A 25,006-nucleotide genomic window follows, 5' to 3' on the forward strand; every position below is an offset into this window, starting at 1 on the left:
GAAGGAAGACATCATCCAGTTCGGTTTCCTCTTCATTCAAGCCATCACCCCCCATGCTAAAACTTCCCGTATCTTGCAAGGGTGAAGATGACCACTCACCAGAAACTAGCAAGATACATACATTAGCAGCGCAAATGTGTTATTACAAAGGCCAGGCCACTCACTAGTTTAGCTCATGCCCATTCAAGTAATATCAGGTTTAGCATACACACATCATCAACAATTACAGGACTTCTTCAGAGCATCGTAGACACGTTGAAGAGTAGCATCTTGTACAAGCACAACCTTTTCCCTTGATTTAGAGCCAGAGCCAATAGATACCTCTCTTCTCTTCACCCCAAGCACCTGAAGATTTCACACGGATTCTCAGTATTAAGATAGGTCAGATGGCAGAGAAACAAAACTCTAGATGATCCAAACATTGGCAGCACTGTCTATATCACCATAGTTCCTAAGTTGTCGCCATTCTAGATGAAAGCTCAATACTAGCATCAAAGGGTGTAGATGAAAGCTTAATACTAGCATTTTTACTCATGAACTTAATAGTAGTCACATTGAGCTACTATTCCCAATCAAATAGCTTGTTCCCAACCCATGTTTTGGTCCATGATTTTTAACCCCTTGAATTGCAGTTCGACAATGAAACGGATAACAAAAATGATACTTGTTCATGTCTAAATCAGCATCAGTGTTACTACAGTTTTCTTTGCATCCCAAAACCAAGGGCGCAAGCACTAAGACAATTAATGCTGCCAAATTGAGTACTTGCGCAATTCAATACAGCCTTCCTCCAGGTGCATAGCAACCGAATCTGGTAGGTGATGAGTAAGAGAACTCAATTACAGAGCTATCAGTATTATCAAATTTACAGTTAGTTTGAAGGGGGGTTAAAGTCGTCCACTCTGCAGATCCAAGCTAAAATTATAAACGCATTTCGAAAGAAGATTCTATTTCGATTAAGCGAGGATCACAAGTCATCAGTTACTACGGATATATAAAGACATAAAAGTGCATCTGCAAATCATACAGCTTTGAATTCTCAGTTTACAGAGCAGGGCACTGGATAGTATCAAATCGTACCAACCATAGCCCAGTTTCGACAGATAACGCGCAAGTACCAATCGCTAGTCAATTCAAGTCGATCTAATGTTTTGCAACCGCAACGAACTGCTCACCGAGCTGATGAAGTCGACAAGCGCGGCGTTGGCCTCGCCATCCCTCGCTGGTGCGTCGATCTGGACACCAACCGCTTCGTCCCCGATCTCTGCAAAATCCACACACACGCACGCTTTAGGGTCCGCGTCTGAGCATGGAGACAGCGGTGACAACTGAGATTAATCAAGGGGCAAACCGACCTGTGATGGTGGCGACCTTGGAGCCAGGCTTGGCGTGGATCGAGATGGCGACGGTCGACGGCGGCATCAACCGGAGGCAGCCCGGGAACCCGTCTCCGCCGGCGTCGGCGACGGCGGGCGGCGGCGTCTGCCCTTTGGCCTTGCCTCGCTTCCCCGGAGCCATCTGCGCACCGTCCCCGCCGTCTCCGCGGCCCGGCTTGATTCGCTCCCGGCTCAATTGGGCCCACTGATCACTATTGTGGACATGGGCCTACATGGGCTGGGCCGAATAGGTCCCACCACACCATCCATCCCTTCCAACAAACACACCCTTGTAGTAGACCATTGTGGCTAATAGGTAGGTGAGCCCAAACTTGAGCTAAGCGGCAGCAATGGCGGCTCTGCAAGCTACGCCGCTCAAAACCCTAGCCTTCTCCCGCCGGCGAGCCGGCGGCGCGGCGCTGCGCCCGCGCCAGATGGCTTCCTTCCGGTGCTCCGCCGCCGCGAGGAGCTACAACATCACGCTCCTCCCAGGGGACGGCATCGGGCCGGAGGTGGTCGCCGTCGCCAAGGACGTTCTCTCCCTCGCCGGAGCAATCGAAGGCAAGCTGATTCGTAGACATCCAATGCCTTAGCTTGAAATCCGTTTGTATCGGCAGGACGATGAACCCCTGTTTTTTATCTTCCGGCACAGGCGTCGAGCTCCGGTTCCAGGAGAAGCTGATGGGCGGCTCGGCGCTCGATGCCACCGGCGTGCCACTCCCCGACGAAACGCTCGCGGCAGCGAGGGATTCTGATGCCGTCCTCCTCGGAGCCATAGGGGGGTGAGTTGGTGTTGTTTCAGCAGCAGTCCCAGTAGTGACTGACAGCAGCCAAGTGCATTTGGTTTGTTCAGAATTCCCCAACTCTGTTCTCATGTTGTCGATGTAGGTATAAGTGGGATAACAATGAAAAGAACCTGAAGCCTGAGACAGGCTTGCTCCAGCTCCGTGCTGGGCTCCGGGTGTTTGCCAACCTGCGTCCAGCTGCGGTATTGCCGCAGGTATACCAAAGCCACGTCTTTTTTTTTTGAAAAACTACAAAGCCACGTCTTAGTTTCGATACATTTCATGTATGTACTATGGCTGTTTGGTTGTTTAACTGATCTGCAAATCGTAGCTAGTAGATGCATCTACTCTGAAGAAAGAGGTAGCTGAAGGTGTTGACATTATGGTTGTCAGAGAGCTTACTGGAGGTAATGTTGACCAAATTCTTTTCAAACATGAGCCAAGAGTTTTGTTTCATTTTCAATTCAATATCTGCTAGTGCACTCTGATAAACCTTGTGCTTGCCAATAGTAATAATTTGTAATCCTCCATGGCAGGAATATACTTTGGCAAACCTAGGGGTTTTGGAACAAATGACAACGGAGAGGAAACTGGCTTCAACACAGAAGTTTATTCAGCTTCTGAGGTGACTCATCCTAATCCTCCACTGTCTCCTAAAAAAGTATTTTTAAATAGTGCCATCCATTTTAACATTCATGCCTTTAGTAGAATTAATTGGAGATGGCAGGATATCATTTCCGCGAGAATATCTATAATGTATACAGAATTTTTTATTTGATAATATTTTATTGAAGAATGCATTCTTGTATAAAATTTCCTTTGAAAGGTTCTTTTGTACAGTTTTGATCCTTGGTCATGATGTGATCCTCTGTTTCATCCCCAGATTGATCGCATCGCACGTGTTGCGTTTGAGGTTGCTCGCAAGAGAAGAGGGAAACTATGCTCGGTTGATAAAGCAAATGTGCTGGAGGTACTGTATTATGCTTGTCCCAAATGTTGGAATGTTACTTGATCTTTTCCATTTGAATTGAAGCTCCATCTTTTTCTTACATGGTATAAAGGATCTGTAGAACTTATTGATGTACATCAGCTTTTAGCATTATGCTGGCACTAGAATACCTGTTGGAAGGTTATAACTCTTTGCTCCAATATTATTGTAGGCATCCATGCTTTGGAGAAGAAGGGTGACTGCACTAGCTTCTGAATTCCCTGACATTGAACTCTCGCACATGTATGTCGACAATGCTGCAATGCAGCTTGTTAGGAATCCTAAGCAGGTTTGTTTGTTTTCCTGTGTGATTCATTGCGTTCTGGCTATCGTTTGTTTTCCTGTGTGATTCGTTGCCTTCTGGCCAAGCGTCAGTCGGATGTTTTGACATCCTAAATTAGTAAATTTCCCGTATCACTGCAGTTTGACACAATTGTCACAAACAACATTTTCGGTGACATATTATCTGATGAAGCATCAATGATTACGGGAAGCATTGGAATGCTTCCATCTGCCAGTGTCTGTGAATCGGTAATAGACTCCCTCCAATGCTCTCGATCCCTCTAGACCATTTATGGAAGCTATCATATTCTGCTGAAAATTTGGATGTACAGCTCAAGAGGTGGTTATGTTTCTGTGCAGGGACCCAGTCTTTTTGAACCTATTCATGGCTCTGCCCCTGATATTGCTGGGCAGGTTAAGATGACTTCTATTTTTTAAATAATTCTTATGGCGCTGGGTTGGCTTAAAGTATGTAGCTTTGTTTGAATTTGCTTCCTCTCTTGTTATTTGTTGGGTGCAGGACAAGGCCAATCCATTAGCTACAATTCTTAGTGCAGCAATGCTACTGCGATATGGCCTTGGAGAAGAAAATGCTGCAAAGAGAATTGAAGCTGCAGTTACAGAAACTCTGAACCAGGGATTCCGAACTGGGGACATATATTCTCCTGGAACTGTAAGATGAATTCATGACAGAACTATTTAATTATTGATGAATCATATGGTTCCATTTCTTCTAAAATTTACTGTGTTTAGCATTGCTTAATTATTTGAAGGAAAATATTTATTTATACCTTTTCTTTGCTGTATAAAAGGGTAAATCTTGTTAGCTTCATATTGTGTATGTTTAATTTCAAGTACTTGGTGCTCACTTAGGAATCATCTTCTTGTATGATGCACTTATGTAAGGAATGTGGTAGGCCTATGCCGGTTTAGACTGCCAAGTTGGCGTGGAGGAAACTAGTACCAATTTGCAAGGCTGGCAATGGCGTTTCATTTTGGTTTACCTCTTTTCTGGAAACTTATGTTCTCAACTACAGACACTGGTTGGATGCAAGCGGATGGGGGAGGAAGTCTTGAAGACAGTGGAGTCACAAAAGGCGGTGGCTGCTATAAACTGATGCATGTTGGTGTAGCTGTTAGCCCGGCGAAATGAGGTTGGGAGCTTTTTAGAAGTTGAGCCTTCTGAAAGAGCGCATAGCATCTGGATTGTTGATTTTATTGCCTGCCGTTGAATTGATTGGGCGGTCTCTTTTACCCTTTGTTGTTTGTTGGACTCCCTGTAACTTAAGTTTGTCCATGATGTATGGTATGACTGTTCGTCCAATAAATGGGGATAGTTCCCATCATGCCAGCCGAGAAGCAAGGCTGGATCTTGTCCAATAACTGAACATCTGATTGGGGGTCAAGAATCCTGTTAGTGCTGAATGATGATTATGTGTTCTCTCCATGGCACAGCTTATTGATTGGCAGACTGAAATACTAATGCTGACCAGATCAAAACAGAACTAGAGAAAGGGAATACAATGTCGCTTCGGGAGGGTGCAGTGCCGTCGAGTCACCAGTAGTCCCTACAGGAGCACGCGCCCTGTTCAAACCGATGGAACCTGTTGGCGTCTCTCATCACCAACACCCTCTTCAGGACAGCCGACAAGCCCTTGAAGAAGTCATGGCAGTCCCCGCACACCCGCAGGTTCTTGTACACCCTGATCACCTTCTCCTGTCCGCCGCCGTCGCCGTTGCGCAGAAGCCACAGCCCGACGGCGAGCCGCTCGCTGTGCACCCTCAGGCTCTCTACACGCGACTCCTCGTCGACGTCGTGCAGCGCGAACTGCGCGTCGGCGCTGTACCCGAGCTGCTCCCGCATCCTCCTCTCGACGTCCCTCAGGACGCGGCGGATGTCGCCGGCCTCCGGGTGCGTGTCGTCACCGCCGCCGTAGAAGAAGTGCACCTCCTTGTCGAGCTCCACCCAGCTGCACCCGCCCTGCTTCTTGAGCCCCTTGCGCCTCATGGCGTCTCTTACCTTGTGGCACTCGCGCCACTCGCCGGCCTCGGCGAAGATGTTGGACAGCATGACGTAGTTCACCGGGTTGTCGCCGTCGATGGCCAGGAGGACGTCGCCTGCCTCCCTGCCCACGGCGACGTCCTTGTGCACCCTGCACGCGCTCAGGAGCGTCTGCCATATGCCGACGGTCGGCTCCATGGGCATCGTCAGGATGATGTCCCTTGCCTCCCTGAGCTCTCCTGCGCGGCCGAGGAGGTCGACCATGCACGCATAGTGCTCTGCTTTTGGTCTCACCACCCTGCGTTCCTGCAGGATCCTTGAGAAGTACAACCGGCATTCCTCGACAAGGCCGGCGTGGCTGCACGCCGACAGCAACGCCAGGTAGGTCACCTCGTCAGGCTCGACGCCATCTGCTCGCATCTGTTCGAACATGTCGATGGCTTCACGGCCAAGTCCATGCTTTCCGAGGCCATTGATCATCGCCGTCCACGAGACGACATTCCTCGCCGGCATCTCGTGGAACAGCCGTTCTGCCTCGTCGATCAGCCCGCACTTGAGGTACAGGTCGACCATGGAGTTGCCCAGTGACACGTCCAGCCCGGCCGGGTTCTTGACAGTGTAGCAGTGAACTTGCCTGCCCTGCTCGACCAGCGCAAAATCCGCCAACACGCCGACCACACCGGACAGAACATGGGCGTCAGCTCGGACGCCGGAGCTCCAGAACCGCTGGAACAGCTCCATTGCTCCCCTCACCTGCCCCTCCTGCGCGTGGCCGACGACCACCGTCGTCCACTGGATGGCGTTCTTCCTCTCCAGGCTCTCGAACACCTGCATTGCCACCGGCAGGCACCGGCATTTGGCGTACAGGTCCACCAGCGCGCCGGCGAGGATGGCATTGGAGGCCGTGGAGAACCCTCTAGCCGTCATGGCCGCATGAACCTGCGCGCCCTGGCGTGCAGCGCCAAGGCCGCTGCAAGCTTTGAGCAAGCTGGCAAAGGTGAACTCATCAGGCTCCTCTCCGTGCTGCATCTCCCGGAACACGAGCAGCGCGTCCCTGCCGTGGCCGGCGTGCGCGTACCCGGAGATCATGGCGTTACAGGTGACGAGGTTTCTGAAGGCGGTTCCGTCGAACACTCGCCGCGCGTCGCCGATCCTGTCACCCTTGGAGTACATAAGCACCAGCGAGTTTGCGACGACGTGGTGCTCCTGGTACCCCGTCCTGACGCAGACTCCATGGATCCGGACACCAGCGCTCGTGTCGCCGGCAACGCAGCAGGCCTTGAGGCTCGCCGAGAGCGTGTACTCGTTCGGCGTGGCCTCGGAGGAGACCCGCATCTCGCCGAGCAGCCTGAGGCACTCCCTGGCCTCCCCGTGCTGCAGAAAGCCCACCATGAGGGCCGTCCAGGAGACCACGTTCCTGCCGGACATTCCGTCGAACACCTTGGCTGCCATGGTCAGCTTCCCGCACTTGGCGTACATGTCGATCAGATTGTTGCTCAGCATGGTGTCCGATCCGAACCCCAGCTTCGTTAGGGCGGCGTGCAGCTGGATGCCGCCGCGGAGGGTCGAGCTTTTCGCGCTTTCCCTGAGGAGATCGGCGATCATCTTCCGCCGCTCCATTGGATTCGTGGGATCGAAATGCCACCGCAGCTCATGCAAACAGCTCGCCTCTGCTGGCTGGGTTTCAGTCAGGTTACTGGATCAAGGAAGGGCCAGTGAGTGTCGCGGCGCCGGGGGGAAAAAGAAAGGCTGCAAACTGTAGCGGGTGACTGACTCTGTGCCTCCTTTCCTGGGCTCTGCCTGGCTATTGCGGATCGGACACAAGCCTTCTTCAACAGGGAGATCTTCAAATGTTTGATGGGCTCCTCAAAAAATGGGAGAGAACAGATACAGATGACCACAATGCACATGTATCCACTCACATTCTGAATACATAATCCCGAGGAAACAAGCTCTCTGAAGCTTTACAGTCAGATCAACACCCACGTCAAGTAGTACATCAGAAGAACAAACAATACAGCTTTACAGCATCACATGGTATTGTTGCCAGAACTCATGTGTATTTCTCAGCGTGGCTGGCATTCATACTCTGAAGAAGCTGTGGTCGAAGAATTCTTGGAAGGACAGCCTATTCACTGAAAGATTTGTGCTACATTATTAGCTGTTCTCACCAAATCATCACGAATTTTGGATGAGGGAATATAAAGTTAACCTGTGACAGACCTGGATTTGCGCATAGTAGTCTCGTGCACATTTCAACAGAATCAGGATGCAAGCTGGAGAGCAAAGGTTTGGAGAACGGAAGAGATGTGCTTCTGTTTATGCATTGAAGTAGCTGAAGATAGACAGAAATTAAGCTCCCAAACATAACTGTTGTATTCAGAGTAGATAAACGACTCAGGCAAGAGAGAAAGAGGGGCAGCCACCTGCACATTACTTCTGCCGTGGAATGGTGGATAGCCATTCAAGAGCTCAAACAGGATCGCGCCGATACTCCACATGTCTACCTGCGCACAACAGAGTTTCAGATTTATCATGCTGGTACCAACTGACCGTGTGAACACAAATGTCACTCGTATATCATACCTTGTCATCGTACTTTTGAAACAGCATCACTTCTGGGGCCATGTACAAACAAGAGCCGCAAGCTGTGTCTGCATACTCCCCAGGACGAAGAACCCTGCAGGTCAAAGAGAAAGGACGGCTTAACTTACATCTGGATCCCATCTGTTTCAAAAGCCTAATCGTCCTGTACTTCTGCTACTGTGGCCGAAAAGTTTTAATTCAGAAGGTATCTGAAAATGATGAGTGCACCTTGCAAGGCCAAAATCAGATATCTTAAGGATTGCATCGCTGCTTGGTGAAGACAGTAGGATATTCTGCAACATTCCATGGATCAGTTACTAAAAAAATTGCTGATCCATCTCAGTTAGAAAACAGAAAAGGGCGAGAGAAAGAAAAGTATGCAGTCCCTGGACCTGAGGTTTCAAGTCCCGGTGGACGACCTGGTGCCGGCGCAGCACTTGTAAGCCAGCTCCTGCCACAAGGGGCAAGCGCCATTTCTCACATATCACATCCCCAGCCGCGAATTGAATGAATAACAACCGATGGAGAACTGTGAATTACCAATTTGTTTCATGAAATTTCTGGCCACGCGCTCGGCTACCCTCCCGTTGCGCCGGATGAAGGCCGCCAGGTCCCCTCCCTCGCACAGCTCCAGGACGAGGTACAGGCAGCTCTGTGTCTGACCCAAATGGAGAAGAGCGGCGATTGGTACCGCGCTACTAGAAGAAAATTCGATAAAACAAAAATAGAGTTGTACCTGGATGACATCGATGAGGCGGATGATGTTGGGGTGGCTGACGGCGGCGAGGAAGCGGACCTCGCAGTCGAGGCTGTCGCGGAGGCGGGCTGGGAGGCCGGCGAGGCGCACCTGCTTCACGGCCACGGGCGCACCGGTGGACCGTGAGACCGCGCGCCACACGACCGTGGACGGAGGACGCCCGCCCAGCCGCTCCAATAGCTCGTAGCCGCCCACCGTCGCCGGCGCCTCCGTCGTCGTCGTGTCGGTGGTTGCCATCGCGAAAGCACGAGAAGAAAGGGGAGAGGAGAGGGTGGCTCTAACACCCTGTAAAAAAAAAAACTGCCGGCCCTCCTTTCTCTCCCTTCCTCTCTTTCCAGCCGGCCCGGCCCAACTCTCCCCCCTCTCTGTCTTTTCCTCTCCCTCCTCTCCTTTCCACGCACGGTCCAGTCAGCCCAGCCAGCCCGATCTGCCCACTACTGCCCGTTCCACCTTCCCTTGTCCTCCCTCTCCGCCTGGGGCCCACTTATCATCCCCACCTCCGGCCATTTCGCCCTCCTCGCGCCGTGCGCTTCGCCTGACCGTTGGCCACCCATCGCCCTCCCCTCCTTCACTGTGCCCACCCCCTTCAATGCTCGTGATGAGCCCCGCCATCGCTCCCCACCTCACGCCTCCTCTCCCACCGGAAACTGCCGCCGCCATCATGGTGGCCATGATGGCCGGCCACCACCAACGCCGCCCCTTCCCCTACCGACCGCTCCGCTCCCTCCCTTGGCCTATAAAAGTAGCAGAGCCCCGCCGTACTTCCACACCTCCCCCCTCGCGCTCTCTCACTCACGCTCTCCCTCGTGCTCGCTCGCACCGTTGTCGTTCCAGAGCGCCACCGCCGCCGTCGATCTTCTTCACCGCCGCTGTTTCTCGACAACAAGCCGCCGCCGGAGTTTCGTGTGGTGGTGGGCGTTGTCGCCAACCCTTCCTCCCTCTTTCTCTCGCGCCGTCCCGCCGCCTCGATTGCTCGGCAGAGCAACTGAGCCGCGCGCCGCCATGGCGCGCACCACTCCGACTTTTGCACCGCCGTCCTGAGCCCCTCATTGACTTTGCCATGCTTCCTGAAACGAACCGGATTCCCGAATCGAGGAATCCGGCTCCCTGTATCATCGTGATAGTCCCTGGATCAAGCGCTATCACATACAGAACTCATTTCAGGCATAATATCACAGTCATACACATCATAGGGTCAAACACGGGTTTAATTATTACATAAATCCAAAGGATCTGTAGTACGGAATTTATTACAAGCCTCTCGGCTAGGTCGAACAAACAGAAGGCGCAAAACGGTAGCTAGGTCTTCGGCCCTCCTTCATCTTCGGAAATCTCCTCCACAGGCGACTTGAGCGTAGCTCAGGCCTCAGTCATACCACCCGTCGTTATTGGGGTCGAATTCCGGATCGGATCCTGCATCGTACCAGGCTATCCCCAAGGAATGGGATAGATTCACATCACCATCTGAATGCAAGCTTTATCGTGGTCCATACTACGGGTATAACAAAGTTCAAGAGGTAAAGCTGGGGTTTCCCTATGCATGCAATATATATATAAGTATACACATCTCCTTTCATTCCCGACTCGGGCCTTTCCGGCATCCCGGACTCCCGGTCAACACACACTGAGACACCCCAGGTGTCAAATTGTACCATGATATGTATAAGATGTAATGCATGTGTTGATTTGTATAAGAATGGATGTATTTGTAGCATTAAGACCGTATGTGTAATTTTATAAAAACATGAGTCCTTTTGTGCAAAATGCATGAGTTACAAAAGTAATTTTCAAAATTTACTAAGGGCCAAATTATAAGAATGCAAGTAATCATGACAGTTCTGAAAACTTGCATTAAGGCCCAAAATTATGTGTGTAAATAGGTAGTAAGGATAAAATCTTATAAAACTTAAAATTTGTCTAAAGTTTCAAAATAAAGATGCATACTTTGAGTTTTTGAAATCAAACCCTAAAGCAAAGTTGTAGAGCTTGAAAAGTTGTACAACTTTCATTTTGGTCATTTCTCCATTAGAGCCCTGTATCAGTGGGAAATTTAGTTTTACTTTCAGGCCCTTGAAGTTTTTGCAAATTGCAAACAGGTCCTTGGCGCTCTCCCACTCATCTTCTACCTCTGGCTGCTTCCTCTGTTTCTCTGTATCAGCACGCTGCCGCCGTACTTCTTTAATTCCGGCCGTCAGAGCAGCCCCCCTCGCCCCCTCTCCACTCCAGGCGCCGCCTTATCTCTTCCCCGCGCTTATCCCTTCTCTCCCCCGCCCATTCCTGTGCTGCCACGCACGGACCGCCGCCCGCCCGAGCAACCAGTGCAGCTCACCTGAGCCGCTGCCGTCGTTCCCCGGCCGAGCGCCCCTCCCTTCCCCTTCTTTCCCTATAAATAGCACCCCCAAGCCCTCTTGAAGCTAATCCCCACCCCCTTTGCGCCGTTCCCCTCGCCGGAGTACTGCAACCAGAGCCGCCCCGCCGCCACCATACTGCTCCACGCCGGCGACCATCTTTCCGGCCTCCCCAAGCTCGGCCAAGCCCTCAATCGGGTGCGTCGTAGTCCCCTCTTCCTCCCCACCCCTTTTCCCTAGCGGTTTAACCACTCCATCGCCGGAATTCGTGATGGAACAGAGCTTGCCCCGGCCGGCAATGGCAGGAGGGCCTATCTGCGAAAGTTTGGTTCTTTCCAAGGGTCTAAACAGAAGTTTTCAGCCCTTTCAACCTTTCCAATGTGCTGAACTTGGAAAACTCCTAGAAAATCGTAGAAAATTCAAAAAAATATAAAACCAGTTGCATGTGAATCTTCATTTCAAATTCTATCATTTTTGTTTTATGACCATGCTGTGAAAACGGATGGTTTGTACTGTATTTAGAATGGAAGTGAGTGGATGTTTGTTATTTCATGTGGGTAGTATTTTTGACTTGTAAATTCAGTAGAGAATTGTAGAAAAATTCAAAAAATTGCAAAACCAGTTTTGTTTGAAATTAGGTTTTGAACTCTATAACTTCCATTAAATGAGTTTGACTTGAAACCAAATAGTTTTGAATCTGTATTGAATCTAAGACATAAACATGTAATGTCTTATCCGTAATTCCAATCTTTACCCTATAAGGTTAACTTTGTGATCATAATTTTTGATATACAAATTTCTATAGGACATATAAAGTGATATAAAATCTTCAAATCTAAACTCATAATATAATATAATTTCTTTTAAGATAACCATCTTGAATTATCTTAAGCAAAAATTTGCTAAGCATACCTTTTAAACTTTAATCAATTAAATCTCTTAATCATGAATTATAAAGTAATCTATTTGTTTTAAATATTCAAAATCTTATAACATTCTTTACTCAAAAAGTTTAAATTCAAATCTAAATTTGAATTTAATTCTAATTGATGTTTTAATATTTATCTTGGATTAATTCAATTTATTTATAATACAATCAACTAAATCTTTTCAGTAAAGCTTATCTAATTAAATCTTTTGGTCAAAATCTTTAAATATGTAATTGATCTATATTTAAGTTTTCAAAACTTTATAACCCTAATTATCTAGAGTTCACATTCAATTTGAATTAAATTTAAACTTGAATGCTTAATTTTTTATCTTCAATTAAACTAATGTTTTAATCATGAGTCAATGCTTATGATTCAAAACTTAGGTTTCTTATACCATAAGTGCTTGAGTGTTAGCTTTTGGATTGCAACTTTACCATGAATTAAGATGAAAGTGTGTGCATCCATTGAACTTCATCTTGCATATCATGTAGACTCATCTCTCCCGCCGACGGAAATTATCAGCTTATCCCGGAACCAGAAGGAGGTTGTTCTGAAGATCCCGAGAACTTCGTCAGGGAATTCTCTGAAGGCCCGAACCAAAGTTTCGGACGTTATTAACTTGACTAACCCCAGCCCCACCAGTAAAGGCAAGCCCCGGACATATCCCACTACTTTATTTACACTGCAATCTACATCTATTCATATTATATCTTACATTAAGTCTAGGAATTGAAGTGAAACCCTAGATGCATAAATTCCAGGAATCCAATGTAATGCTCCCGAGTCCTTAACGGATAGATGCTCCGCTAATAGGGCCGGTAAAAGTCGGGTGATTTCCTGTCACTCGCGCGATATAGGAGTTGTAATGTTTACATTCCTGTTATCACTATAAGGATGCCGGACGGGAGTTTTGTGAGGTATCATAGTTGAGGTGATACCCCGTCTGTGTTGTTGAATTGGATAAGGCCGCGGGGTGTGTTAGCGGTGGTTAAGCATTTGAAAGTACTAACCACATGCCGCGAAATATGGTAAGCGGTAAGCCTAGTAGCCAATCGGCCCGAGAAGTGGACATACCTCCCACCACTCGATTTGCTTCTTTTGGTTACTCATGTTCGACTGAGGAAATACGTGTTGCAAGGGCAACCAGGAATACGGGTTTTGTAGTCGCGCTACAGACGTATGTCCTGCACACATTGGGTGTGCGTATGTTCCTGCAGTCGCCTGTGGTGGATCTGATCCACGAGTCGGAATGAAAGGTAAACGGTTGCTTCGGAACGGCCCGGTGGTGTTCCAAGCGTGTGAGTTAGGTTTACCTTGCAAGGTTGAAAATTCGATTCAGAATCGTCCGCCTCTCACGAAGATTGAGACTGCTTAATCCCTTTATCACATAGAGTAACAAGAGCAACATTATGGTTATCAAAGATGATGCTTGACCAAAAATTATACCATGCTTGCTTAGTTATAGGTGCTTACCTAGAATGGATAATTAACTAGAATCTGAAAGCTAAAACTTGAAGTTAAGGATCTACTCTTTGATGCTTTTCAGCTGAAACTAAACCCAGAACCATTATGAGCTCTCATAAGTCTAGTTATGGGCTAAGTATACCCAATCCCGGGTAAGCCTTGCTGAGTATTAGTATACTCAGCCTTGCTAGATATATGTTTTGCAGGTAATGTCTTGAAGACCCTACTCTTCCCTTGCCCTGGCCCTGTGCTCTTTCAGAAGGTTGGTCCGTGGAATGGGACCCGTCCCCGGCCAGCACTGGTGATATCGAGCGATGTCGTGCTCGGGCTTAGCATGACATCCGTCTTATCGACGAGTTGTAATCATCGCGTATGTTTTCCGCTGCTAAAAACCATAGTTTTAACAATTTGTAATATTTTCTCTGAATTTAAAACTTTGTATCTCTTTTGGAAACCCTTGTAATGTAATTTTCTCTATGATGTAAAATGTAATGGTGATTGTATCTCTGGACTCACCTTCGTGTGAGGTAACCTTATTTGATCCTGTGTATCGGTGGTTTATCGGGACGTTACCCGACAGGCCAAGGGATTACACCGTTTGAATCACGTTGGAGCCCTCTGGAGTGGACTCGCGTACTTGAGCCGGTATAATTCAGGTTGGTTCTGCCACAGCTGGTATCAGAGCTATAAGGTTACCCTGGAGCTACATTTTACCTTAAAAATGCTTTTAGTATAAAAGATTGACCAACAAAATGTTTGGCAAAACTACGTTGGCTTCGTTAAGAATCGTGCTTAGTACGTAAAGCCCTAGGGTAATATTTATGAGGGAAATAGAGGTGGCTATATATATATATAACCCTAACTACCAGCATTACTTTTCTGTCAAAACTTAAATTCATGCATAACCCAACTTTACTTTCTGTAACGACATCTTCGATCGTGAGGTAAGGAGGTAAGGATCCTCAGCCAACTGAGCGAGCTTGGCCTTCCCGTCGGTGATGCGAACCGAACGCTGTTTCTCAAGCAGTGGTCTACTTGAGATGCTGCCAATGTACCAACCTCGGTTGACTACATTGGGAGTATATGGTTCGGCGCAGGATATGGCGATCGCTGTTCATATCCCCGCATTTTGCGGTACCCCCGTGAATACGTTATCTCGATAACGTATGCTAACGTTGTCTGTACGGCGGTAATTGTACAGATGCTGTTTCTATAGTGAACAGTAATGAATGGGAACGCTTTCATGACATGCTGGCATGAAAGGTTCATTGGGTATATATTGTGGTTTTCTGCAGGTACACTAACCACGAAACTAGGACGGATAGGGTTTATCGACTAGTTAATAGTGAGAGACGTATGTACTATGCCACCGAAACTAACCACGTAAGTCCGAAGATATTCGGCAGTTGTTTTTGGTTTGTGAGGACGAGTAGAGCGTGCATACATAACTCATCATTAAATGCATCATGTGTGTTTTGGTTCCTCTAAGGATGTGTGGTAGAATGTTGATCTTTTGTGTGGTTAGCGGGATTCTTGTAGTAGTGTTGATTAAGTCTCTTAAGTATCTTCCTGCTTTCCAATCCTTGCTATATCAAAATCAATTATCTCGTCCTATTTGCCTTGTAAGTCTTCAGCAGGGTAAATAAATTCTATCATCCGAATCTTTGTTTCAGATGGTTGGTGCCACACGTGGAACCCCGGAAGGTTTCCGGGCAGATCAATCCAGCAATACCCAACCACCATCCCCATCACTTTCACATCTAGCCGAGGCTATGGCTCGGCAAACTGAACTTCTCAATCTGTTGGTTCAGGCACAACAGAAGCAACAAAACCAGCAGTCACAAAGTCGTGACGAACCTCTGGCAGCAACCTATCAAGATTTCCTCAGTACTCAGCCCCCGCTATTCAGCAAAGCGGAGGAGCCCTTGGATGCCGATGTTTGGCTCCGCACCATTGAATCTAAGTTTGCTCTTCTTACGATTCCATGTGCGGAATCCAACAAGGCTCGGTTTGCTGCCCAACAATTGCATGGAGCTGCCCGTATTTGGTGGGATACTTTTTGTGCTATGCAAATTGATTGTCATGTTATCTCCTGGGAAGAATTCCGTAATGCCTTCAGGGCATATTATATACCTGAAGGGCTGGTGGAACGGAAACTGAATGAGTTCTTGGCACTTACTCAAGGCACCCGCACTGTACTGCAGTATGCACAGGCTTTTAACCACCTATGTCAGTATGCGGGCTATCATGCCGATAATGATGCCAAGAAGCAGGATCGCTTTCGTCGAGGTTTGGATACTAAGCTCAAAGAACATCTGAACCTTGTCAAGGCGAATAATTTCAGCGAGTTGGTCAACATGGCACTGACTCAGGAGGATTGCATTACGGCACACCGTGCCGAAAAGAAGCGAAAGATTTCCACTGGATCCACGAGTGTTCAACCCTCGTGGTATCAAGTTGATCAGAATATATTGCTTGAAGCACCACAGCGAGATGTTCCGATTGGTAGACTGGTTCTTAGGCCGCCTCAACAACAAGAAGAGTGTCAACCTCCTGTACTTCTACCACAACTACAACAATTTGGCCCACGGCCGAATATTCAACAAGCTCGACAGAAAAGCAACCCTCATTGCTGTTTAAAGTGCGGAAGTGCGGATCATCTCCTTAGAAATTGTTCGCAACTCAGAAGACCTAATCAAGGGCAGAGTTCCAGTCAGAATGATCAGAACAAGGGTGAGAGGCTGATGATGCAAGTCCGGTATGGGCACATCAATTTCACTACCCTTGCAGAACTTCCGGATGGAGCTCCTATCATGTCGGGTACATTCTTTATACACCATAAACCAGTTGTTACACTATTCGATTCTGGAGCAACTCATAGTTTCATCAGTAACAACTGCGGTACCCGAATAGGACTTGATCTTTGCTCTACTAAGGGGTCATATATGATTTCTACCCCTGGAGGAAAGATTACTTCTAACCAAATGGTTAAAAGTGTGCCAATTCAGTTCGGCAGTAAACTAATCAAGACTGATTTAGTACTGCTAAATCTAGAGGGTATTGATGTGATACTCGGGACAAATTGGATGACAGAACATGGAGTGCTATTAGACATCTCATCCCGAGTTATTGAGATTAACTCACCACATCAAGAAGCTATTATCCTCTATCTGCCTCAGCAAGAGTATTTGTACTCTTGCACTTATGCTATCACAGACGTTAAAGTAAAAGATATCCCAGTAGTCTGTGAATATTCCGATGTCTTTCCAGACGACTTGCCTGGAATGCCACCTGACAGAGATATTGAGTTTATTATTGAACTCCAACCAGGCACAGCTCCTATCTCGAAGAGGCCATATCGCATGCCTCCAAATGAATTGGCCGAGCTAAAGATCCAACTCCAAGACCTCCTTGATAAAGGTTTCATACGCCCAAGTGCGTCACCTTGGGGTTGTCCTGCTCTCTTTGTAAAGAAGAAAGACAATAGCCTAAGGCTATGTGTCGATTATCGTCCACTCAATGCGGTCACCATCAAAAATAAGTACCCTCTTCCCCGCATTGACATATTATTTGATCAGTTAGCTGGAGCTAAGGTCTTCTCAAAAATTGACTTACGCTCTGGTTATCATCAGATCAAGATTAGGCCTTGCGACATTCCAAAAACGGCCTTCTCAACCAGATATGGACTTTATGAATATCTGGTTATGTCATTTGGGCTTACCAATGCACCGGCATATTTCATGTATCTTATGAATTCAGTCTTTATGCCGGAACTTGACAAATTCGTCGTGGTCTTCATCGATGATATTCTGATATATTCCAAGACCAAGGAAGACCATGCTAATCATCTACGTGTCGTGCTTCAACGACTACGAGATCATCGCCTTTATGCCAAATTCTCGAAATGTGAATTCTGGCTAGATAGTGTGAAATTTTTGGGACACACTATCTCTAGTGAAGGCATATCGGTTGATCCCACTAAAGTCCAAGAAGTTATGGATTGGAAACCTCCAACTTCAGTCCATCAAATTCGGAGTTTCCTTGGATTGGCAGGATATTATCGCCGATTCATTCCAGACTTCTCCAAGATAGCTAAACCAATGACTGAGCTACTGAAGAAAGAAGTTAAGTTCTGTTGGGATGTTAAGTGTGATAAAGCATTCCACACTTTGAGAAGACTTCTGACAACTGCCCCAGTACTAGCTCAGCCAGATAATACTCAGCCTTTTGATGTCTGTTGTGATGCCTCTGGAACTGGCCTTGGTTGTGTTCTTATGCAAAACAACCGAGTCATCGCTTATGCATCCAGAGCACTTCGAAATCATGAGCAAAATTATCCAACTCATGATCTTGAATTGGCAGCAGTTATTCATGCTCTCAAGATCTGGAGACATCATCTTATGGGTGCTAAGTGTAACATCTACACTGACCATAAGAGCCTCAAGTATATCTTCACTCAAGCTGACCTAAATATGAGGCAAAGGCGTTGGTTAGAACTGATCAAAGACTACGATCTTGAGGTACACTATCATCCTGGCAAAGCCAATGTGGTTGCAGATGCACTTAGCCGCAAGGCACGATGTCATTGCTTATCCGTTGAGGCTATCAGTGACACTCTCTGCAATCAGATGAGGAAACTCAATTTAGAAATCATTCCTCAAGGTAGTCTGAATCACTTATCCATTGAGAATACCCTTCGAGATAAAATTATCAAATCTCAACTACATAATGAGGGTATCAAAATTATTAAATCAAAGTTATCTCAGGGGGAAGCTAAATATAAGTGTTTTCACACTGATCATCAAGGAACTTTATGGTTCAACAATCGAATTGTTGTACCTAAAGATCATCAACTTCGCAAGCAAATCCTTGATGAGGCACATCTGTCCAAATTCTCTATTCATCCTGGTAGTACCAAAATGTATCAAGATCTTCGACAAAATTTTTGGTGGACCAGAATGAAAAGAGAAATTGCCAAATATGTATCCGAATGCGATACGTGCCAGAGAGTTAAAGCCAGTCATCTCAAAGCATCTGGTACACTTCAGCCATTACCCATTCCGTCATGGAAATGGGAAGACATCAGTATGGATTTCATTGTGGGTCTTCCCAATACCCCTCAGAAGCATGACTCCATATGGGTAATTATAGATAGACTTACTAAAACTGCTCATTTTATTCCCGTGCGTACTATCTACACCACCAAGAAGTATGCCGAAGTCTATCTAGATCAAATCGTCCGGTTGCATGGTATCCCTAAGACCATTATTTCTGATCGAGGGCCCCAATTCATTGCACGCTTCTGGGAACAGTTGCAGTCAGCTCTTGGAACTAAACTAATTCGAAGCTCTGCATATCATCCCCAGACTGATGGACAGACTGAGCGAGTCAACCAAATTCTTGAAGACATGCTCCGATCTTGTGTTATACATTATGGTACAAGCTGGGACAAATGTCTTGCCTTGGCCGAGTTCTCTTACAACAACAGTTATCAATCTAGTATTCAGATGGCTCCATTTGAGGCGTTATACGGTCGCAGATGTCGAACTCCTCTGAATTGGTCTCAGACCGGTGAACGCCACATCTTCGGACCTGATCTGGTTGTAGAAGCCGAAGATAAGGTCAAGGTTATTCAAGCCAATCTCAAAATAGCTCAGTCTAGACAGAAAAGTTATGCAGATAAAAGAAGGAAACCTTTGCAGTTCCAAGTAGGAGATTTTGTCTATCTCCGAGTATCTCCTACCAAAGGTGTTCAGCGTTTCGGCATAAAAGGAAAGTTAGCACCACGGTATGTTGGACCCTTTGAGATTCTTAAAGTCTGTGGCCCAGTGGCTTACAAAATCCGTCTTCCATCTCAATTGGCTGCCATTCACGATGTTTTTCATGTTTCTCAACTCAAGAAGTGTATTAAAGTACCTACAGAGGTCATTGAGACCACCGCCATTGAGATTGAGCCTGATCTGTCTTACACCGAGCAACCTATTCAAATTTTGGATACTAAGGAAAGAGCCACCAGAAGAAAGACAGTTAAAATGTACAAGATCTTATGGGATCACCACACCGAAGAAGAAGCAACTTGGGAAACAGAATCTTATCTTCAGCAAAATTTCCCAAACTTCCTTCAAGCCAATCCCCAAACTTAATCGTTTGATTCTTTCCGCCTTCGAATCTCGGGACGAGATTCTTTTTAGGGGGGAGGGCTGAGACACCCCAGGTGTCAAATTGTACCATGATATGTATAAGATGTAATGCATGTGTTGATTTGTATAAGAATGGATGTATTTGTAGCATTAAGACCGTATGTGTAATTTTATAAAAACATGAGTCCTTTTGTGCAAAATGCATGAGTTACAAAAGTAATTTTCAAAATTTACTAAGGGCCAAATTATAAGAATGCAAGTAATCATGACAGTTCTGAAAACTTGCATTAAGGCCCAAAATTATGTGTGTAAATAGGTAGTAAGGATAAAATCTTATAAAACTTAAAATTTGTCTAAAGTTTCAAAATAAAGATGCATACTTTGAGTTTTTGAAATCAAACCCTAAAGCAAAGTTGTAGAGCTTGAAAAGTTGTACAACTTTCATTTTGGTCATTTCTCCATTAGAGCCCTGTATCAGTGGGAAATTTAGTTTTACTTTCAGGCCCTTGAAGTTTTTGCAAATTGCAAACAGGTCCTTGGCGCTCTCCCACTCATCTTCTACCTCTGGCTGCTTCCTCTGTTTCTCTGTATCAGCACGCTGCCGCCGTCCTTCTTTAATTCCGGCCGTCAGAGCAGCCCCCCTCGCCCCCTCTCCACTCCAGGCGCCGCCTTATCTCTTCCCCGCGCTTATCCCTTCTCTCCCCCGCCCATTCCTGTGCTGCCACGCACGGACCGCCGCCCGCCCGAGCAACCAGTGCAGCTCACCTGAGCCGCTGCCGTCGTTCCCCGGCCGAGCGCCCCTCCCTTCCCCTTCTTTCCCTATAAATAGCACCCCCAAGCCCTCTTGAAGCTAATCCCCACCCCCTTTGCGCCGTTCCCCTCGCCGGAGTACTGCAACCAGAGCCGCCCCGCCGCCACCATACTGCTCCACGCCGGCGACCATCTTTCCGGCCTCCCCAAGCTCGGCCAAGCCCTCAATCGGGTGCGTCGTAGTCCCCTCTTCCTCCCCACCCCTTTTCCCTAGCGGTTTAACCACTCCATCGCCGGAATTCGTGATGGAACAGAGCTTGCCCCGGCCGGCAATGGCAGGAGGGCCTATCTGCGAAAGTTTGGTTCTTTCCAAGGGTCTAAACAGAAGTTTTCAGCCCTTTCAACCTTTCCAATGTGCTGAACTTGGAAAACTCCTAGAAAATCGTAGAAAATTCAAAAAAATATAAAACCAGTTGCATGTGAATCTTCATTTCAAATTCTATCATTTTTGTTTTATGACCATGCTGTGAAAACGGATGGTTTGTACTGTATTTAGAATGGAAGTGAGTGGATGTTTGTTATTTCATGTGGGTAGTATTTTTGACTTGTAAATTCAGTAGAGAATTGTAGAAAAATCCAAAAAATTGCAAAACCAGTTTTGTTTGAAATTAGGTTTTGAACTCTATAACTTCCATTAAATGAGTTTGACTTGAAACCAAATAGTTTTGAATCTGTATTGAATCTAAGACATAAACATGTAATGTCTTATCCGTAATTCCAATCTTTACCCTATAAGGTTAACTTTGTGATCATAATTTTTGATATACAAATTTCTATAGGACATATAAAGTGATATAAAATCTTCAAATCTAAACTCATAATATAATATAATTTCTTTTAAGATAACCATCTTGAATTATCTTAAGCAAAAATTTGCTAAGCATACCTTTTAAACTTTAATCAATTAAATCTCTTAATCATGAATTATAAAGTAATCTATTTGTTTTAAATATTCAAAATCTTATAACATTCTTTACTCAAAAAGTTTAAATTCAAATCTAAATTTGAATTTAATTCTAATTGATGTTTTAATATTTATCTTGGATTAATTCAATTTATTTATAATACAATCAACTAAATCTTTTCAGTAAAGCTTATCTAATTAAATCTTTTGGTCAAAATCTTTAAATATGTAATTGATCTATATTTAAGTTTTCAAAACTTTATAACCCTAATTATCTAGAGTTCACATTCAATTTGAATTAAATTTAAACTTGAATGCTTAATTTTTTATCTTCAATTAAACTAATGTTTTAATCATGAGTCAATGCTTATGATTCAAAACTTAGGTTTCTTATACCATAAGTGCTTGAGTGTTAGCTTTTGGATTGCAAATTTACCATGAATTAAGATGAAAGTGTGTGCATCCATTGAACTTCATCTTGCATATCATGTAGACTCATCTCTCCCGCCGACGGAAATTATCAGCTAATCCCGGAACCAGAAGGAGGTTGTTCTGAAGATCCCGAGAACTTCGTCAGGGAATTCTCTGAAGACCCGAACCAAAGTTTCGGACGTTATTAACTTGACTAACCCCAGCCCCACCAGTAAAGGCAAGCCCCGGACATATCCCACTACTTTATTTACACTGCAATCTACATCTATTCATATTATATCTTACATTAAGTCTAGGAATTGAAGTGAAACCCTAGATGCATAAATTCCAGGAATCCAATGTAATGCTCCCGAGTCCTTAACGGATAGATGCTCCGCTAATAGGGCCGGTAAAAGTCGGGTGATTTCCTGTCACTCGCGCGATATAGGAGTTGTAATGTTTACATTCCTGTTATCACTATAAGGATGCCGGACGGGAGTTTTGTGAGGTATCATAGTTGAGGTGATACCCCGTCTGTGTTGTTGAATTGGATAAGGCCGCGGGGTGTGTTAGCGGTGGTTAAGCATTTGAAAGTACTAACCACATGCCGCGAAATATGGTAAGCGGTAAGCCTAGTAGCCAATCGGCCCGAGAAGTGGACATACCTCCCACCACTCGATTTGCTTCTTTTGGTTACTCATGTTCGACTGAGGAAATACGTGTTGCAAGGGCAACCAGGAATACGGGTTTTGTAGTCGCGCTACAGACGTATGTCCTGCACACATTGGGTGTGCGTATGTTCCTGCAGTCGCCTGTGGTGGATCTGATCCACGAGTCGGAATGAAAGGTAAACGGTTGCTTCGGAACGGCCCGGTGGTGTTCCAAGCGTGTGAGTTAGGTTTACCTTGCAAGGTTGAAAATTCGATTCAGAATCGTCCGCCTCTCACGAAGATTGAGACTGCTTAATCCCTTTATCACATAGAGTAACAAGAGCAACATTATGGTTATCAAAGATGATGCTTGACCAAAAATTATACCATGCTTGCTTAGTTATAGGTGCTTACCTAGAATGGATAATTAACTAGAATCTGAAAGCTAAAACTTGAAGTTAAGGATCTACTCTTTGATGCTTTTCAGCTGAAACTAAACCCAGAACCATTATGAGCTCTCATAAGTCTAGTTATGGGCTAAGTATACCCAATCCCGGGTAAGCCTTGCTGAGTATTAGTATACTCAGCCTTGCTAGATATATGTTTTGCAGGTAATGTCTTGAAGACCCTACTCTTCCCTTGCCCTGGCCCTGTGCTCTTTCAGAAGGTTGGTCCGTGGAATGGGACCCGTCCCCGGCCAGCACTGGTGATATCGAGCGATGTCGTGCTCGGGCTTAGCATGACATCCGTCTTATCGACGAGTTGTAATCATCGCGTATGTTTTCCGCTGCTAAAAACCATAGTTTTAACAATTTGTAATATTTTCTCTGAATTTAAAACTTTGTATCTCTTTTGGAAACCCTTGTAATGTAATTTTCTCTATGATGTAAAATGTAATGGTGATTGTATCTCTGGACTCACCTTCGTGTGAGGTAACCTTATTTGATCCTGTGTATCGGTGGTTTATCGGGACGTTACCCGACAGGCCAAGGGATTACACCGTTTGAAGCACGTTGGAGCCCTCTGGAGTGGACTCGCGTACTTGAGCCGGTATAATTCAGGTTGGTTCTGCCACACACACCTTCCTAAACCACCGAGTCGATGCGAGAACTCCCTCTCCTCGCATCTCAACTGCCTCCTGGCAGGAAGTTATTCTAGAGGGAGGTAGAAATCATGAGTAACACTAACTAATAAGAGCAACAGAGGAGTAGGGATGTCCATAACCGAGGACACGGCTATACGTATAGTTTTCACCCTGCAGGGGTTGTACACCTCGACCCACTCGAATCGACACTAGCTGGAGATCAGCCGACTAATATACGAAACACCGGTCTACAGAAACGGAACTAGGAGCCACGGCACCATCCGGTTTTCCCGGGTCTTGGGCGCATCCTCCCTCGGGAGGTCGCCCCGGGACTGTGAAGCCTCCCTTGAGTCTTGGGGATCGTGAGGTTAGCACCTCCTCCCCCTGCACTGATACTTGATCCTCCCACCGGCTTGGTACCGCACTTGCTAACCCCGGACCGGACCCACCCTCATAATGGGTAAGTGGTGTGCACGCTTAACAGATTCCCACAAATCATAGTTACTCTCACCCGGTCCTTAATTGCCGAAGCGGGCATCTTCGTCAAAAGCGTATCCACCGCGGTGGTCCGCGACTGCATCCTTAACGGGTGCCCCCAACACCTCATCCTCGTAACCAAAACTGTACCTGCCATAGGTACTCCGTAGGGTGTGCCTAATAGGAATTCAAATCGTAGATGGGCGTGAACCTGGCATCTCTTCGAAGTCCTCCTGGGCCTCCGGGTAGTCCTGGCCGTCGGTCAACTCCTCGTGGTCGGGTCCTATTCGTAAATACGAGTAAGAGTATGGACCAAAGTGCAAAAATACACAAAACTCTACAAATAAGATCCAAAGCACCACAAAACCTACTCTAACGGGTGGCTTATGATTTTAGAAGAATTATGGAACTGGTTTCATAATTTTCGGAGGCCCGGTCGATTTATTATAAATTTTCTAAGGAAAAACCTATTTCTGAAATTAATAAAAGGATTTCGGGAAAGAAAATCAGACAGCAGGGACACGTGACAGCATCCAGGGCGTGCCACGTGGCATGTTGATGTCAGCATGACATCATCAGGGGGTCCGGGTCTGCTGACGTCAGCAGTGGGCCCTGCTGACGTCAGCGTTGACCGGTCAACGATCAACGGTCAAAGGTCAAGGGGGGTCCACGGTCAACGGGTCCCACGGTCAGCCTCGCCCTGAGGCTGATCGGTGGGCCCCTCGGGTCAGGCCGGAAAAGGAAAAAGAAAAGGACTCGGACAAGTTCTGGGCCTAAAGTGGAGCTGGGCCGGCTCACGGCCCAACAGGTTCGGCTTAGGCTCGCGGGTCAGCTCGGCCTGCGGCTTAGCAGGCCGGCTCGGTCCTCGGGCTGGCTGGCTCGTCTTGGGTCGGCTCGCGATGATCCCTGGGCCGCAGTGGGCTCGCGGCCTTCTCCTCCACGCTTCTTGGGCTGCATCTGCTCCACCTCCTCTCGCTGACGGCTTGGTCCCACGCGTCGGCCACGGCGGG

The 25,006-nt window shown here is 46.6% G+C and overlaps 4 protein-coding genes across 4 annotated transcripts; 1 reads left to right on the forward strand and 3 right to left on the reverse strand.

Moving 5' to 3' along the window:
- LOC112899658 (UPF0235 protein C15orf40 homolog) lies at positions 1 to 1,549 on the reverse strand. The gene is made up of 3 exons (XM_025968220.1): positions 1,356 to 1,549; positions 1,176 to 1,264; positions 1 to 345 (listed from the first exon to the last, which is right to left on the reverse strand). Exons 1-3 carry the CDS (start codon positions 1,516 to 1,518, stop codon positions 217 to 219), a joined length of 381 nt encoding a protein of 126 aa, XP_025824005.1. The 5' UTR covers positions 1,519 to 1,549; the 3' UTR covers positions 1 to 216.
- A 135-nt stretch (positions 1,550 to 1,684) lies between these two features.
- LOC112899656 (3-isopropylmalate dehydrogenase, chloroplastic-like) lies at positions 1,685 to 4,837 on the forward strand. The gene is made up of 11 exons (XM_025968217.1): positions 1,685 to 1,937; positions 2,029 to 2,158; positions 2,265 to 2,376; positions 2,493 to 2,568; positions 2,698 to 2,786; positions 3,045 to 3,131; positions 3,322 to 3,438; positions 3,573 to 3,680; positions 3,792 to 3,845; positions 3,952 to 4,104; positions 4,469 to 4,837. The coding sequence occupies exons 1-11, from the start codon at positions 1,727 to 1,729 to the stop codon at positions 4,547 to 4,549; spliced, it is 1,218 nt and encodes a 405-aa protein (XP_025824002.1). The 5' UTR covers positions 1,685 to 1,726; the 3' UTR covers positions 4,550 to 4,837.
- Positions 4,838 to 4,962: 125 nt separating this feature from the next.
- On the reverse strand, positions 4,963 to 7,184 carry LOC112899655 (putative pentatricopeptide repeat-containing protein At3g15130). The gene has a single exon (XM_025968216.1). The coding sequence runs from the start codon at positions 7,051 to 7,053 to the stop codon at positions 4,987 to 4,989; it is 2,067 nt and encodes a 688-aa protein (XP_025824001.1). The 5' UTR covers positions 7,054 to 7,184; the 3' UTR covers positions 4,963 to 4,986.
- A 137-nt stretch (positions 7,185 to 7,321) lies between these two features.
- LOC112899657 (serine/threonine-protein kinase ATG1t) lies at positions 7,322 to 9,058 on the reverse strand. The gene is made up of 8 exons (XM_025968219.1): positions 8,756 to 9,058; positions 8,560 to 8,677; positions 8,412 to 8,470; positions 8,248 to 8,312; positions 8,020 to 8,113; positions 7,860 to 7,940; positions 7,657 to 7,768; positions 7,322 to 7,568 (listed from the first exon to the last, which is right to left on the reverse strand). The coding sequence occupies exons 1-8, from the start codon at positions 9,011 to 9,013 to the stop codon at positions 7,516 to 7,518; spliced, it is 840 nt and encodes a 279-aa protein (XP_025824004.1). The 5' UTR covers positions 9,014 to 9,058; the 3' UTR covers positions 7,322 to 7,515.
- Positions 9,059 to 25,006: the final 15,948 nt, after the last annotated feature.

Source organism: Panicum hallii, chromosome 7, assembly GCF_002211085.1.
Source record: "Panicum hallii strain FIL2 chromosome 7, PHallii_v3.1, whole genome shotgun sequence".
NCBI lineage: Eukaryota > Viridiplantae > Streptophyta > Magnoliopsida > Poales > Poaceae > Panicum > Panicum hallii.